The 18,301-nt window shown below is 40.7% G+C and overlaps 1 protein-coding gene across 1 annotated transcript in view; it reads left to right on the top strand.

Moving 5' to 3' along the window:
- TLE4 (TLE family member 4, transcriptional corepressor) overlaps positions 1-18,301 on the top strand; it is a 166,693-nt gene that overhangs the window by 27,419 nt on the left and 120,973 nt on the right. Inside the window, 1 exon segment of the mRNA XM_006145481.3 lies at positions 13,857-13,919. Coding sequence (XP_006145543.2) covers positions 13,857-13,919 — 63 coding nt within the window.

The following is an 18,301-nucleotide window of genomic DNA, read 5'->3' as shown; positions in this document are numbered from 1 at the left end:
GCCCCCCCCCCCCCCCCCCCCCGTCTCTGTAACCGGGATCATAGGCACACACCTATGTGCCTGGTGTGCTTAGGGAGGTCCCAGGACACCAGTGCAGGACCCTTCTGTTGTGGGCCCAGTTGTGCCAACACTGGCCCCTGCGGTCTGTGTTTCTTTTCAGTGTCTGTCTTGTTTGCTAGAATGTGGGCTCTGTAAATCCCATCTTGTTTCTGTACTCTTCTCTTAGACCATGACACGGTACCTGGCGTAGTAGAGGATTATTGGAAATTGTGGAATTCATATGGCTCACATATTGTTCTTTCCCCAGCACCAGAATGGTTGCTTCTACCCTCCTCCTCACATTTCTGCTGTGTACCACCCAGGCTGTGTACCACTGAGTGCATTTACTACATCCTGTTACTGTATTTGCTTATTTATTTATTTTCTCATTTTTTTTCTTTATTTATGATAGAAGATAATGCACATGAGTGTAAGAGTGAAAGAGAGAGATGAGCCCTCTGTACAGTTCATGCGGCAACACCCCTCCTCTAGTCCTTCAGCTTATTAGATCCCGAGCACTCACATGCATACTGGGTGTGCTTTTCAGGCTAACTGGGACTGGGACTCAAACCAGGCTCTCTGGGCTGGATCTGACTTCTCAAGTTAGCACATTACTGCTGTGCCGTGGAGCCAGCCTGTGTCTATTTCTGTTTGATCTTCTCTACTAGATTATATAAACCTCAGAGGTTAAGATCAATCCTGCATTTACCGCTTTTCTGCCACAGCTTGTAGTTCAGAGTAGGGGGCAATACCAGAAAATGTTTTGTTGATTTTCCAATGTCTGGCATGCTTTACAAATTCATTTTGTTCCTATTCTGAAATTATCTTTCATCCTCCACCTTTCCTCTTGTATGGTTTTTGTGGTTATAAATCACTCTGTCCTTCCATAGACATTGATAATAGATTCAGCAGCAAGAAGGGATTGGAGGACAGAAATGCACCATAGTATCCTATCTGGCATTTATCATAGTTTTCCCGTGGATTGTCATTGCTGCCTTCCATATAAAGTTCAGACTCCTTAGTGTGGCATTTAGGACCTTCCACAGTCTGACCCAGTGAACCCTTTCTGCCCTTACTTTCCATTCTGTTTTTTTTATTGCATTGGTTCTGTGCTCTAGTTTAATGGTTTTCCATCCTGCCTGCACATTAGAATCATCTTGGGAGCTTTAAAATAATGTACTGAAGCCTGGGTCCTACCCTTGGAGATTGTGAGTTAATTGCCTGGGGTGAGACTTGGGCGTTGGTGCTTGGCAAAGGTCCATTAGTAATGTGAATGTAAAGCCAGAACTGGAAACCACTGACCAGCTCAGGGGTTCTTGTGAAATCTCATCTCCTCCCAGAGTTTGGAAAGAAAGGGCTCCAGAGTCAAAAGAAGTTTGAGATAGTATTGCTTTTTTATGTGCACCTTTCAAATAAAAGGCTTGAGATGTCCAGCCAGAAAAAAAATCTGCTTAATTTTGTTTAAGCTCTGTGGGGTCAAATGTTCAGGGAGCCTTGAGCATACAGATGGTCCCTGACTTGGAATATTTTTGATTGTACCACAGTGTGAAAACACCATGCATTCAGTAGAAAGAATACTTCAGGCACCCACACAGCCATTCTGTTTTTCACTTTCAGTAGAGTGTTCAGTAATTTACATTAGATATTTTATGTTTTGCCATAAAATAGACTTTATGTGAGATGATTTGTCCTCCTGTAGGCTAATGTAAGTGTTCTGAGCATATTTAAGAGTAGGCTAGGCTAGCTGCGTTGTTTGGTAGTCTAGGTGTATTAACGTAATTAAAAAGAAATATTGCTAGAGGGCCCATGTGCTTTCCAGACAGATGGAGAGAGGGAAAAAACATCTATAATGGGGCGTGGTTACAGCGCAATCTCCTCTCCACATCTCCATCCTGTCAGGATTTTGAGCATGCACACACATGTGCCTGGTGCATTTTTCAAGGCACTGATACTGAGATTTGGACTGTGGTCCGCCATGTAGGATCTAGCTCTCTAATCACTTTGCTTTGGGGCTGACCCCAAATGCATTTTGACTTAAAAGTATTTTCAATTTTGGATGGATTTATTAGGATGTAACCCCATTATGAATTAAGCAATTGCATAATACTTAATACTGCGTAATACGCTGTTAATAGCATCTGAAAAATATGGTATGTAGAACATGTTCTGGGAGGTGATGTTTTCAGCCATATGTTTTAGGTCACTTCTTATTTGTCCTTGCCTCACATTATCTCATCTGAGCCAGATCCACCCACAACACCAACCCTTTCTCTTAGACCACCTATTGTCTTTTTTATAGCATGCTTTAGTATCTCAAATTCTTCTTCATATACTTGCATCTTTGTTTCGGTCTCCTGCCCTTGTGATGTGAGCTCATGACAGTAGAGCCTGTTTGTCTTATTCACCCGTGTCTCTACTTAGCACCTGGAAAAGTCCTGACAAAGTAAGTGTTTAATAAATACTTAATTGAACGGACAAATAAAACAATAATTCATTCATCATTTGGGTTTTTTCTAAGATTGCTCGGGCAATGTAATTTAAAACGACCTTAAAATATATTTTAAAAGTACCCAGAAACACAAGAAAAGAAATAGACGACAATGGTTTCCTTTAATTTTCTCAACCTGCTTAGCAAAATATTTATAAAAAAAAGATGTGGCCTGATTTTAGGGAAAAGCTAATATTTTTCTGATTGCATCGAACTCTTAGTCTGTGATCTTTTAACTTTTTTCTTCTTTGTTGTCTTTTTCATTTTCTTCTTCTTTTTTTTATTTTTTATTCTTTTTTTTTTTTCTTGGAGAGGTTTTCACTATAGGGCACGTGCGCTCGCCAGACAGACAAGAGAGAGACAGAGATAGAAAGTGAGAAATCACCCCCCAGGGGGGATGGTCACGCCGTAATCCCTTCTCCTCCATTCTCCTCTCGGGTTCTTGGGCATACATGCACATGCGCCCGTGGTGAGTTTTAAGCCACTGGGTCCAGGACGCGAACCACGGTCGACTACGTGGGAGTCCAGCGACATAGCCATTATGCTAACTGCTGGTTCCCCTTTTTTTATTTTTCAACTTGCCAAAGGGCATGTGCAGTCACTAAAAAGCGAGAGAGAGAGAGAGACAGAGCATCTTCCATGAAGCGTGGTCATGCTACAATCCCTTCTCTTTGTCCACCTAATTTGGATTTTTGGCATGCATGCACATGGGCCTTGTGTGTTTTCAAGCAACTAGATCCAGGACTTGAACTGTGTGCTTAGCCATGTGATATCAGGCTCCCTTAACCACTAGGCCACAGGCCAGCCCTTTTTTAAATTTATAACCAGATGCTTTTCTCATTGTATGAGGATCACATTTGTGTAAGCCATTGAAAGATGCTTGGGTGAGGAATCAGTGAATGATGGCACACTTTCACATGGGACATTCCTTTGTAATGTCAGAAAGACAGCAAGGAATTAATTTAGTCTAAAATTTTTTAATTATTAGATCCCTCCTATAGTGAGACTATTCAAATAGGTCTGTCAAGACTAGTGGTAAGTCAATTTGTATATCAGAATCCATACATGGGATTCCATGTCAGGTTACCTGATGGCCAGGGATGAAAGAAGTGATCCTGCAGCAATTCCTAGACCTTGTTTAGAAGGAGCTCAGATGGTCTGTTCTTTCTAGGTCTTCTCATGCCACATCTGTGACATGGCTCCCTAAGTCTGGCTCTGACTGTCCCCAGTTTTGTGCAGGGTGACCAGGTATGAACTGATCTGCACATATTGCAGTGTTTATAATTCCTGAGACCCACCACACCTTGAATTAATAACCGTTGTTTTACTTCCTTTGAGCTCAGTGATAACCTCAGATAACTAGGACCTTTCCTTGGGCTATTACAGTCATCAGATTGGTGTTCTCAAAGGATACCGTTTTAGAGATTTTTCACGAACTTTGTGTATAAGCTGCTCTTCTGGTGTGCTATCTCACAGATACCCCGCATTCCAGTGGGTCAGGTGATCACAATCCGGTGAAGTAATCTTGGAAAGCAGATTGAGCTGCATCTCTTTATTATATTCCTAAAATAATCTTTTAAAGCATGTCCTGCCAGGATTTCAGAATGAAAGCCTTAATCATTTACTTACTACTCAGGAATTGTTCAGAATGAATTTGCATTTTCTTTTGTTGCCCACTGTGATTATTTATTATCCTTTTTGAGCAGCATGCATCCTAAATGCCAGAAAAGGTGTGTGATGGGCTAAAGAAACCAAATCAGAATGTAAACAGGTCTTCCAGATGGAGGTTTTTTTTTTTTTTTTTTTTTATATGGTTGACATATTGATATGCTCCTAAGTACTCCAAAATGATTTTTAGAATCTTCTGGGAAACAATGCTTGCAGAAGAATTTATGAGATTCCAGCCAGCTAACCTGAGCTGTAGTTTCTTCTGTACATTGGGCAAATACATATTGAATGCCTTCTGAATACCAGTCATTGGGGCCAGAGACAAAGAGCTCTGCTCTCTTTGAGACTACGTTGTCCGGAACCTTCCTGGGTCTGTGTTCTGTGGGCCAACAGTGTCAGCATCATCTTGGAGTTCACCAGAAGTGTAGATTCCCTGGCCCCACTCCAGTCTGGATATTTCTTTCAAAATCTTTTGCTAAAGGGCATGTGCACTGGCCAGAGGGGGGGGGGGAGGGGCCCCCCCCTCCCCCGCCAAGGGGGTAGATGGCCATGCTACACTCCCTTCTCTATTCTCCTCTCAGATTTTGAGCATACATACACACACACCTGGTATGATTCTCAAGGTGCTGGATCTGGGACTCGAACTGTGAAGCTGGACATGTGGGGTCCAGTGCTGTAACTTTCATGCCACTTGCTGGTTCCTCCAGTCTGGATTTTAACAAGATTTTGTTGATGTCTATATCCTAGAGAAGCTCTAATCTGTGTTAATAAAAAAAGCATATATGAAATAATTTCAGATGATTAAAATGCAGTTGAGATAAAAAGGAGCTGTAATGGGCCGGAGAGTGAGAGGAGAGGGAACAGTGTAAGGTGTTGAGGGGATGCCCTGTGGACTTAAATGATGGCTTAATGATGACTTAAATGATGTTAAGGGAATGAGAGTTGGCAAGATCTGAGGAAGGTGGGTTCAGGTAGAGGGAACAGCAAGTGCCAAGGTCAGGAAGAGGAGCTCTTTGACTTTTGCTCTGCTTTCTGCTTTAGGTAGGCCAGGCCTATAGATTCACTCGCCCATTGTGCTTGGACCTCCAAGTGTAGTGGAAGTGTATGGTAAAGTGATATCTGGGCAAAAAAAAAATCAAAACTTTTATTTTGATTAGAGCTGACTACTTAGCATAGTGAGAAACAGTTGCAGGGATCGGAAGGATGTTTTGGTAGTGATGGTTTCAAAGAGTTGAAATTTTTCTGTCATTGGGAGAAGGGAAGGAAAGCCACTAGAGACCGTGCTAGAATTGCAAGGAGGAGAGGAGAGGAAATGCCGAGGAACGTGAGTGTAGATGGAGACTTACTGAAAAATGGAGATGAACAAGAAGTAAACAGATGAAGGGAATGTTTAGCTTAACTAAGAGGAAAACCCAAACCTGTAGTATGGCCCTCAGTATGCAAAAGAGGTCTTGATGCTTTCCTGGAGAGATCAGGCACCCTCGATGAGAACTTGGTAAGGACGTTAATCTTTCTTCTTTTGTTTGATTTCCATATCTACAATTTTTTCATCTTTAGGTATTTCTTTTTTCTTGGAGAGGTTTTTCACTATAGGGCGCTTGTGCTTTGCAGACACAGAGAGAGAGACAGACAGAAAGCGAGAAATCACCCCCCAGGGGGGATGGCTATGCTGCAATATGTTCTCCTCCATTTTCCTCTCAGGATCTTGGGCACACACGCACACGCCTCAGGCGTGAGTTTTAAGCCACTGGATCCGGGACGCGAACCGCGGTCGACTATGTGGAAGTCCAGCAACATAGCCATTACGCTAATTGCTGGTCCTGATCTTTAGGTATTTCTAACATGTCATGTTGGGAAAAATCAAGATGGGTGATCTCCACCTAATATGGGAACAAAGAGTATTTGACCCTTTCCCGGTGGCTAAGTATGAAAACGCTTAATTGTAAATCAGTGTGCAAAGGCACCTACCGTATATTGTGCCAGAAGGAAAGACTAAAGCAGAGAGAGAAGGATGGAGAGAGAAAAAGAGGGGAGAAAAAGAGACAAGTTAGAAAGTAGCTGAATTTGCTGTGACACATTCACGTTGAGGGAGGAGGACTTGGAGAACTCAGGTGTGTTAGTAATCCCAGCAATCAACGATCTCATCTGCCCAGCTCCACCTTTTTTTTGGAGGCCTGAAGCTGATCTCACCAGAGGACATAATCCCTACTCCCACTCTGCCCATCCCTTTTCCCCCCTCTCATCCTCTTTTCTGTTTTCCCTGCTCTTCCCCTCTGGTTGGAACTGAATATGAGGAGGATAATAATAACATTGGTTACTGCGTTTTCCAGACTTGAGAACCGAAACGATTTGGTGTGCCCTGGCCAGGGGGGGGGGGGGGGAGTGAGACCTCTTCCCCTCCCTCCCCCGCCAAGGGGGTAGATGGCCATGCTACACTCCCTTCTCTATTCTCCTCTCAGATTTTGAGCATACATACACACACACCTGGTATGATTCTCAAGGTGCTGGATCTGGGACTCGAACTGTGAAGCTGGACATGTGGGGTCCAGTGCTGTAACTTTCATGCCACTTGCTGGTTCCTCCAGTCTGGATTTTAACAAGATTTTGTTGATGTCTATATCCTAGAGAAGCTCTAATCTGTGTTAATAAAAAAAGCATATATGAAATAATTTCAGATGATTAAAATGCAGTTGAGATAAAAAGGAGCTGTAATGGGCCGGAGAGTGAGAGGAGAGGGAACAGTGTAAGGTGTTGAGGGGATGCCCTGTGGACTTAAATGATGGCTTAATGATGACTTAAATGATGTTAAGGGAATGAGAGTTGGCAAGATCTGAGGAAGGTGGGTTCAGGTAGAGGGAACAGCAAGTGCCAAGGTCAGGAAGAGGAGCTCTTTGACTTTTGCTCTGCTTTCTGCTTTAGGTAGGCCAGGCCTATAGATTCACTCGCCCATTGTGCTTGGACCTCCAAGTGTAGTGGAAGTGTATGGTAAAGTGATATCTGGGCAAAAAAAAAATCAAAACTTTTATTTTGATTAGAGCTGACTACTTAGCATAGTGAGAAACAGTTGCAGGGATCGGAAGGATGTTTTGGTAGTGATGGTTTCAAAGAGTTGAAATTTTTCTGTCATTGGGAGAAGGGAAGGAAAGCCACTAGAGACCGTGCTAGAATTGCAAGGAGGAGAGGAGAGGAAATGCCGAGGAACGTGAGTGTAGATGGAGACTTACTGAAAAATGGAGATGAACAAGAAGTAAACAGATGAAGGGAATGTTTAGCTTAACTAAGAGGAAAACCCAAACCTGTAGTATGGCCCTCAGTATGCAAAAGAGGTCTTGATGCTTTCCTGGAGAGATCAGGCACCCTCGATGAGAACTTGGTAAGGACGTTAATCTTTCTTCTTTTGTTTGATTTCCATATCTACAATTTTTTCATCTTTAGGTATTTCTTTTTTCTTGGAGAGGTTTTTCACTATAGGGCGCTTGTGCTTTGCAGACACAGAGAGAGAGACAGACAGAAAGCGAGAAATCACCCCCCAGGGGGGATGGCTATGCTGCAATATGTTCTCCTCCATTTTCCTCTCAGGATCTTGGGCACACACGCACACGCCTCAGGCGTGAGTTTTAAGCCACTGGATCCGGGACGCGAACCGCGGTCGACTATGTGGAAGTCCAGCAACATAGCCATTACGCTAATTGCTGGTCCTGATCTTTAGGTATTTCTAACATGTCATGTTGGGAAAAATCAAGATGGGTGATCTCCACCTAATATGGGAACAAAGAGTATTTGACCCTTTCCCGGTGGCTAAGTATGAAAACGCTTAATTGTAAATCAGTGTGCAAAGGCACCTACCGTATATTGTGCCAGAAGGAAAGACTAAAGCAGAGAGAGAAGGATGGAGAGAGAAAAAGAGGGGAGAAAAAGAGACAAGTTAGAAAGTAGCTGAATTTGCTGTGACACATTCACGTTGAGGGAGGAGGACTTGGAGAACTCAGGTGTGTTAGTAATCCCAGCAATCAACGATCTCATCTGCCCAGCTCCACCTTTTTTTTGGAGGCCTGAAGCTGATCTCACCAGAGGACATAATCCCTACTCCCACTCTGCCCATCCCTTTTCCCCCCTCTCATCCTCTTTTCTGTTTTCCCTGCTCTTCCCCTCTGGTTGGAACTGAATATGAGGAGGATAATAATAACATTGGTTACTGCGTTTTCCAGACTTGAGAACCGAAACGATTTGGCCTTGTCTAAGTAATTGGACGTCTGGCACAATGATCATCATTCTCAACCTTTAATATATTGCTCTTTCTCGATCACACTTAACAATGGAGCAGTATCTAAACTAAATAACCAGAGCCGAGATGATGTATAGAGGATAAGGCACTCAGCTAAGATCTCCCTTAAGAAATACCTCTGGAAAGCTCAAATAGAGGACGGGGCACTTTTGTTTTTTTAACCACTATAAAAGCGTTGCAGTAAAACTAGCTTTTTTTAGGGACAGATTTGGAATAATTTCATGAAATGTAGGTATATACTGTGACTCTCCAGGAAGGACATTGTCCTGCAGATTCCTGCATGAGTACCACCAACAGTAGCATAGTATGTCTTGTTAGGACAAACAAATGGGGTACTTGAGTTTATTCAGTTAAATGAGCAGCATACCAGGTACTTTATGGCACACGTAATTAACATGCAGTAAAATAGCCTAAATATGAGCCCAAACACAAACTAGATTGACACTGCTGTTGCCTTACCGTCAGTAGAATCACTGTTTGGGTAAATTCCCTAGGAGAAGAGTAGCAGAGGAGGGGGTGGTAAAAAAAATGGTTGAATATTAGCACTTATATATTGCTTGAGATAATACAAATTGGGCACCCATAGACAGTACCTCTTTCTCTGTGGCATAGGTAGAGTTTTTAAAAACAGTCTTAATACTTTGCAAAAGCAAGTGTAGCTTGAATCAGATCCTTAGGAAACTGGTAGATGTCCAACTAAATCAGTTCTATAATGTTATCACTTCATTTATTGCTTTGTTAGCAAAAATGAGTATTTTGCATAAAATAAGCATCTGAATGGCAGTAAAACTTAGGCATCTGGTTTTCCAGTTTATTTACAGTGCTTGACAATACCTTTGGGCTAAATCTTCAAGCCTTACTTTAGTCTGGCCTTCTTTTTTTTTTTTAAGTACATAAAATTAGTTTTATCCATTATGTGTTCTCATTTCTTTTGTAACATTGAATTCTGATGATGAGATACCACTGAGTTGTCAGTTTACAGAAATAGTACTACTTGAATATTTTCCCTTATGTTTAGTCTGGATTTTTATTGTTAGAATTTCTCATTAGTCCTCTTTTTAATGTAGAGTGTCAGGCAAGATCAGTTTCAGAAGTTGTACAGTTAAGTTAGAAAAGTTGGAACAAATCAAAATAATTTATTTTGTGATTTAAACTTTTTAAAATTACAGTCTAAGTTCTGTAGGGGTAAGGTGAGGTAGGACAAAGGTTACAAGATTCATGTTTGTTCCAAAAAGGGATTCCAGCCAGGCAAGATAAATAACTTTTTGTCTATATATTTTTTCTTTTTTTAAGTGTTCATATACAATAAGTGGGTATACATTTTTGATAAATATTTAATAAAATGGAGTCATCTTTTTACCAAAAATTTTGGCAAAGAAACTGTTAGAAAAAACTAACAAATGGTTAAATGTTATTCTTCAAGAATGTTTTCCTGGAACTATAATCGCTTTTTTTTTTTTTTTTAAATTGGCTGCTAAAATAGGGTTTCCTAATAGTGCTTTGTTATTCTGTTTCATTTCACCAATACATATGTAGTACTATTCCTATTTTGATGAGACCCAAAACACCATGAAACATTTTTCAAACCAACAACTTCTTGTGGTACATCTCTTTGATTACTAAAATGAAATTATTGCTATCGATAGCAAGTTTGTGTTAAAGGTTTTTTGTTTTCTTTTAAGAAAAATGTATAAGCAGAAGTAATCTAAATAAAAATTGGATTTATTATATCCAGTCAGTTTTGGGACCCTGCAATTCAAGTATACACTCAATTAGTTTGGGTTTAAATGTGACCGGTGTAATACCTTATGAGTAGTGAACAATGTGTATTTGATATTGTGTGTTTTGGTATGTGTTACCTTCTAATCTTAGTGGTTGAATTATGGTATTCTTTCCAATGGATGCCATCTCTTTCTCATGGTATAAGTAGTTAATAATTTTTCCAATGATTCTTGAGTGCTGGAGTGTGAAGGAAAAGGGGATAAAACATTCTCCTTGGTGTCTTTCCATTTATTACTAACTAGTCATGTTGCTGATCCACTGACCCTTGCCACTTTAGAATTACCCTGTTGGCTTTTTTTGTGCCAGGGGTTGAGTGCATAGCCAAGGGATTTCCATTAGAATGCCTTTTTTTTTTTTTGCAGGGGTGGTCATTTCATTGGCTGTTTTTATTGGACTGTGGTATGAAGTTGAGAAAGATAGGAAGAAGAAATAGGGTATTGCGTTGAGGGTAGAAAATATTATGTGTACAATTCTCCCCCCCCCCATGAATATCTTGGTGAATAGGGGAAGTGCCGAAAGTTGTGAATGAGTTTGACAAAGTATGACTACCAAAATGATCGTTTTGTTACATGTTGACTTGAGCAAGCCATTAATGCTATTTTGGAATAATACTGTGGGCATCTAAAGGCAGTAGTTTGGCAGTGTCCATAAAACTTCGAATGCTATTACAACATCCAGTAACCCTAACAGCAGTCTTTCAGAGTCTCTGCCTGTTTAAGTGGGCGCTCTGTGAATGTACTTGCTCAGGGATGCATGACCCACATCACCTATAAATTTGATTGGAAGCTGCAGTGCTGGCATAGGCTGATGGATAGCAGATTAGAGCTCTGATTAACCATGTGATTCGAAGACTGGGAATATATTGTCTAAGCAAGATTCATCAGATGCAATCAGAATTTCAAGTGGTCAGATGAAATTCAAATGTGTATTGTGGCTTTTCCTCCCCTAGTGCTTTTCCTCCTAGGTTGCCTTTTTTTTTTTTTTTCCTTTCTCTTTTCCCAAAGCTGAAAAATACTTCTTTGATGAATCTGCTCCTTACCCTAAAGCTGTCTGTCTGTTATTCATCAGAAAGCAGGTCGCAGTTCAGTGAGCAGAAGAAAAGATTTTAATAGAAGCTGTGCCAAGGGCTGTAATGCATCATTTTAGGGCCCTAATTACATTACAATGACAAATATCAATGGTGACAACAGCAATAACCTACATCCTTTAATGGCTGTGCTGGAAAAGGAGTTTGGGCCCCACACCATTAGATTAGACTCAGTTTCAAAACATAGGCCATTAGAAGTGTGTGTCCACAGTATTATTGGCTGATCGCTGAAGCCCACGGAAAGGCCTGTAAATAAATGATGCCTCCCTAAAGCTGGGTCCTGTGGGACAAAAGAGGCAAAATTAGATGACCATGGAAGCAGCAGTGTTTCCGAGGCAACTTCAGCTTTCAAAGTGAGGAATGATCTGCTTAATTTTATGAAATCACACACACTGCACTCCCGCCTCCTGCCAATTAGCCTGACCATGAAAATCCATTGGCATGACAACTTAAAGAAATTAAGAAGTCTTTTATAAACAAAAGCAGACCTTTAAAGAAAAAAAAAACCCCGGACGGTTTCTGTCCTCCTTTTTCTGTTATGTGTGTGTTAACATACGTGATTCAGTGAAAAGACTTCTCCTTTTTACATTTATTTTTAAGAAAGTGTAGAGTTTTTTGTTTATGCTTTTGTTTTTGTCTTAAGTAGTTGCTCAGACTTAAAATAGCCTAGGTCCTAAGTTAAGGAGCCAGATACCTTTTGGCCTTTAGTCTGCCAGAGGAGTAAGTTTCTTTAGAGTAGTTTTTATTGCCTAGATTATGTAGGCAAACTAAAGAACTCAGTTTTCTTATGTGCCCACACATTTTTCAACCCTCCTAGCAAGGGACTATTTTATTTATGTAAACAACATAATGAGGAAAATATGCTTGGCAGATGGTTCTAAGCATTAGAATCATCAGTTTGGTCTGCCCCAAAGTGTCTCATTATCTTTTATTCTCTCCCCCTCCACCTCTCCTTACAAAAAGCTTAACAACCAAATGCCTTTGAGAGGCAGTGCTTTCAGCCTGGTGAATGCCTCTCTATTTTCTTAGCTCACCCTGGAATTTCACCCCATAACCACTGTGGTATGTTCGTCCAGGTGGAGAGTTGGTTTGGTGATTCCCATTGCAGCTTTTCATGGTGGTTTAAGCATTCTTAAAAGATGGCTAAATGCTCCATGGGGCCAGTGCAGTAAATTAAATCAGGTCAGCACAGTTGGGTCCTTATTCACTGCTGCTTATTGGTGCTGGGTTTTTGTCCATCCTGTTAGGAATGCAGGCTGGAATGGAAAGCTTAGGTTGGAAACTTCATGGTGAATTTGTGTTTTCTCTTGGCTGGCAAAGTTTTTACGGTGCTGGCGTTTAAAAGATTGCGTAGCTAAAAAGTCACAAGGGTTGCTGATGAAAGAAGGAAGCCTAGATTGCACGGTAGAGTGTCACTGTCACTCTGGTAATGACTTAGCAAGAAAAAGAGCATTTTTGTCCTCTTGAAATGAGGAACTGACCTCTGGATGAAATTTAAGACTGTCTCAGGAGTAGAAATTGCTTTACATTTTCTGCTTTTCCACACTTGTCACCTCTTCTTTCCCCTACCCCCTCATTAAAATTTAAGCTACTTTGTATGTGTGTGTTCAGGTAAGGCATCGTATGAAAATATAAATTAAGATGGACTTAGTAAAGCTCTGGGTAGCTTGTTAAGGAAAACATGCAGTGGTAGCCTGCCTGTCTGCCTTCTCTTCCTGTAGCATCGCATTAGTATTAAATTTCTATACTTTCAAAAGTTTTTGGGGAATAAACTCTTGCTTGACACTGTTGGGACTGTTACAGATCTAGAGGAAAATGATCATGTTCCTTAGGCTCGTCCCCAGGTGCACACGGATTGCTTTCTCCTAAACTTAGTAGAAGTTTAGTAGAATTTTGCATGTTCTAAACCACCATGCACTGAAAATTCTGGTAGGGCACATTTAGAAATATTTATAATAAAAGAAAATACCCCATTTCTCAACAATTTATAACTAAGAAACTGAAGAAATCAATTGACTTGGGTTGATTTGGTGCTATTCTTTTAGGAGGTTAGGGATTTGCGTGTAAAATCCCAGTGCTAGTGTTTAAAGCAAAGGCCATATTCGTTTTAAGAGTTGGGATGTAGGGAAGAATGCATCTTTACCATCTAAACTTTTAAAAACTTAGAATTTTATGAAAAACTACGACCGAGTGGACAGGGGTTCTAGTGAAGGCTTTTGAAAACTGATTTCCTGTCATGAAAATTAAATTCCTTTTTATATTGCCCTGGTGCTTGAAGGTTAACTTTTTAAAATGAATGCTGGTTAATAAATTGTGCTATTAATGTGGCACCGTTGTCACTGCCTCCTTTTAATGGGCTTGCTGATGAGATAGTTTTCTTCTTAGCAAATAGTCAGTCAGAATATTAAATGTGTTTTAATATCATCCTGTTAATATTTTGGGAATCTATAACCAGCTGACTGTTGTCTTTATTGCTTTGCTTTCCTTTTTTTTTTTTCTTTTTGCAGGCAGAGATTGTCAAGAGGCTGAATGCTATCTGTGCACAAGTCATTCCTTTCCTGTCCCAAGAGGTAAGGTAGTTGATTTCAAGGCTTTGGGCTAGGCGTTGTCATTTTTAGAAATGGCATTGCAGAAAAAGGACTGTGGAATGACCTCCCCAGCCTTGCCCAATTTCTTGGTGTTTGTTTTTCACATTTTTAGATACAATGTTCTCACTCCAGTCCCTACACCTTATTAACATTCAGTGGAACATAATTTAAATGTGTTTATGTAATGGAATGTTTTCTAATGTGCTAAGCGCAATTCAATTGTTAAAATATTTTGCTGTCATTTCATGATGTAGCATTGTCCATATTTACGCCCGTTTGTCATAATGGCATATCATAGTGTAGACTGAAAAATTGCCAGGAAGACAAGAGCTTGTTCTACACTTTTGTCACTGGGCATTAAGAATTGGCAGAAGACATATCAAATAGTTGAAGGGCTTTACATAGTAAACAAACTAATGTAACTTTTGGCTCACTGCTTTTTAAAAAGTTACTTATTATTACCAATTACAGGAATAATATGTGTGGTCAGTACTTCCGGGAAAAGATGTGCAAGATTGATTCAGTGGACTCATTTCTCTGAGTGCCACTTTTCCTAAAATCAGGATTTGGTAACAGGGCCGTTTGCACATTGCCAAGGCCTGGCACACGGTTCATTAGTTTTCTCTTGTTCGCTACCAGGAGCAGTGCACATTGTCAGCATACACACACAGTGTGCAATGAAGAGGTGCGTTTCTAGTACTTGTGGCTTCCTTGTGGCTCCCCCCTCCACCTTTGTTCTTTGCTCGTGTGCTTTTGGTAGTTACAAAGTTTAGAGTATTGGTAAAACAGCAGTGTTGGCTTCTGGTTTACAGAATCCTTCATTCGCTCAGGTAAGGTCGACTTCAAGAAGGAAAAAACTAACAGTATGTACATTTCCTGCACCCATAGTGCTTTGTGTTGTGGGCTGAGAAGGCACTGAAACGCTTTCCCCCACCCTTTCACTTGTTCTGTGTCTTGTGTTGTGTCACTGCCTTTCAGAAGGGCCATTCATCCACCTGTTTACCAGTGGGCTTGTACTGAGGTTAGCCTGCAGCCAGTGTTTGAGCATGAGTGTGTATTATAGATATGCAGATTGCTGTGTTTGACATCTTATTTGGTCAGAACTGGGTTGGACTAGGGTAACCATGGGTACCTTTCATCAGGTACATATTGAAGAAGAAGCACTCATATTCACAAAGCCTGCTGACAAACATCCTGAATTCTGGATCACACACACACACACACACACACACACACACACCCCAAAACACACAAAACACAAAGATGTATTTTTTTTCTTCCTTTTAGTTGTGACCGCAGAACCACCACCAGTCATATTCCTATTTACCTATTTTATGTAGGATTTGCTTGTGACAAGATTAGATGGCTTGGTCTAAGAGTGAGTCAAGGGGCATATTTGCATTTCTTTTTTTTTTAATCCCTAGGGCACATGAGCTGCCAGAGACAGACAGAGAGAGGGAGAGGGAGGGGGGATGTCTACACCGTAAGCCCTTCTCCTGGGATTTTGGGCACGCGTGCATATGTGCCTGGTGTGATCTTCAAGCCACCAGATCTGAGATGCAAACTGTAGTAGGCCATGTGGGAATCCCGTGCCTTGACCACTACACCACCTGCAGGCCCCCATGTTTGCATTTCTTTAGGAAACCTTGCTGCCCCTTGCTTGCTCAGGTGAATTTCATACTTTATGCAGCTCTGCTTTATGGAGGTGGAGAATGGGAAGAAATATGTCACCCTCAGAGCTGTAGCCAGGCTGAGATACCAAATCCCAAGCTAGCAGGGAAAAGTTTGAGTTATTTCTGGAGGTATTGGACTTTGGTCCTCTGTAGGCACAGACCCCTATCTGTGTTTCAGTGAGGCAACTTTATTCTCTTGCTGTTGCTGCAGGTTTTGTGGGTTCGAAGTGGAAGGAGATCCAGGGGGTGTTGGTGGAGCTTATTTGCCAAATAAGTCATTTTCCCATGAGTTAAGTTGTTGGTGTGAACAAGCCAAGTAGGAACAGAATGGTCGTGGTGCTGTGCAAGACTGGACTAGAATTAATTGGCTAAGGAAGTTGCATCTCATAGAGGAAAGCCATGGGGAGATGCTGGCAATTCTTTTTCTCCATGTTAGTCTGGGAAGCTTGGCGTCATACTCTAACCACTTAACTGTTTATTTCCCTAATGCTTTGACATTTCTTGGTTTGAAAGCCTTGATTCGTGTAAAATGACCTATGTCATGGTTTTCTAAATCCTAATTCTTTGTGTGTCTTTTCTTCTGTTTGCGTTGGATTTAATTTGCTTTGCTTTTTCTAGTTTCCTAAGGTGCGTGCCTGTCTTTTAATGTGTGGGCTACAAACAAGTTTGTTCCCGTCAAATCTGGGCCTCTGATGTTCTGTGTCTGAACACTGCCCACCTTGTTTCCTCTTCTGGGCATTCTGTGAGCATCAGACTCCTAGCTTCTTCCCTGAGGCCAGATGGACTGTAATCTGGAGGGAGGGAAGGAGGCAGGTTATTAGAGGAAGATGAATTCTATTTCCTGTCTCTTCAGAGGCATGGAAAATCACTCTTGCATGGCTGCAAGCGTCACTTTGTGCCAGGACTGAAGGCTCTTAATCTGATCTTTTAACACCAGCTCACTGTGTGACAGTCTCACTGCCAAAACGGCAGCTGTGGCATTAGAATTTATTTTAAAATCTTTTTATTAACAAATTAAAAGATCATATTTGAAAAAAAGAAAAATATGCTACAGGAGGGAATTTGAGGGTGTGAAGTCAGGTTTTTGGAATTACATAGAAATAAAGTAGATGTACATTTATTACAGAATGGTGTCTTTAATTTCATAATCATGCTCTGGTTAACCTACCTGCTTAATATCACTGGGTCTCATTTACCACATTTTCTATACTTTCAGTTATATAGTATTGAATGATAACTCATAAGTAAATTTAATTTTAACTGAGATTTTTTTTTAGAAACAAGTTTTAGCCTAAAAATGTATATAAAAATAACAGTATTTTCCTTTTAGGTTTTACTAAAACATTTAAAATAATCCTATCAATATATTTTAATGTTGTGTTTGCTGTTGCATTTAAATACAACTCCTTCCAGAGTTCTTGACATTAGAGAAAGGTATTGCCAACCTCCAAGTGAGTACCCATCACTTTCAGTTCTTAGACTCTTACAGGATCCTTTTATCTGAATTTAGAGAAACCTTCATCTGTTTGAAGCTGCTGTTCTCTACATTTTACTTTTAGCATTTGGGAATGACTAAGACTGATCTGTATTTTTTTGCCCTTAAATTTCAAGGTGTAGTATGTGGGGAGCTCTTCTTTCTCCTGATTTGAGTCTCATTTGCAGGGGAAGAACTATAAATAATCAGCTTAGTGTTGGCAGTTCTATAAACCAGCAATGCCAGGATGCTGACAGTCAGATCTAGGTTGAGTGCTGGCTTCCCTGTTACAGATCGTGTGGCTTACTCTAACCAGACTAAGCCGGGTGACCTTTAGCAAGTGCTTTGCCTCTCCAAACCTCAGTTTCCTCATCTGTTGTACAGTGAGGTTAATAATGGCATGGAGCATGTGATAGCTGTGAGGATTGCTTGGGATCGTACCCAGGCCATTTGGCACACAGTAAGCACCTCTTGCTTTGACTAGTAGTACTAACTGCAGCAGCAGCAGGGAAGTGGAGTGTGTAGATTCCTTTGGGGAAGACCTGAAACCACCCCTTTTTCCCCTGTTTAATCATTGCATTTTGGAAGAATGTTGAATTGGTGTCTTTCTCCTTAATGCCCTTTTATAGAGGAAGAAATAAGTATGTATTAAAACAGAACCCAGCTCCCTGAACTCGTGGATTTTGTTTTGAAATAATTGTTTTTCACCCATGGACAATTTTAAGATATGTCTTTTAGACCCTTAGACCTTAGGGGTAATGAGTAAAGTTGAAGGATGCAGGAAATGTTCTCTTGCTTTTAATATCCTAGTTATAGACCTCCCCTCACCATCCCATTCCATTCTAGGAACATACCTTTGAGGAGATTCTAATGTGGATTGAAAACTATGTGACACTTAGACCCTGTAAGCAAAAGGCAGCATTTCTGCTCAGTTGGAATTGGACCAGCTCTGCCTGTTTACCGACTTTGCATTGGGAATATTCTCTTTATTTATTTATTTATTTTTTAAAAATTATTTATTTAATTTTATTTATTCATTCTTTTTTCTTTTTGACCAGAGAGAAATGGAGGTAGAGAGAGAAAGAGAAAGGAAACTGAGAAAGCAAGCCACCAGGTTCAGGGACTTGAACCCTGGTCGGCCTTGTAGGAGTGTCCAGCCCCTTAACCACCATGCCACCTGCTGGTCCCTGGGAATATTCTCTTTAAACCTCAGTATT

This window comes from Tupaia chinensis, unplaced genomic scaffold (assembly GCF_000334495.1).
Source record: "Tupaia chinensis unplaced genomic scaffold, TupChi_1.0 Scaffold000147_1, whole genome shotgun sequence".
Classification (NCBI taxonomy): Eukaryota; Metazoa; Chordata; class Mammalia; order Scandentia; family Tupaiidae; genus Tupaia; species Tupaia belangeri.
This window is presented reverse-complemented; position numbering and strand designations above follow the sequence as displayed.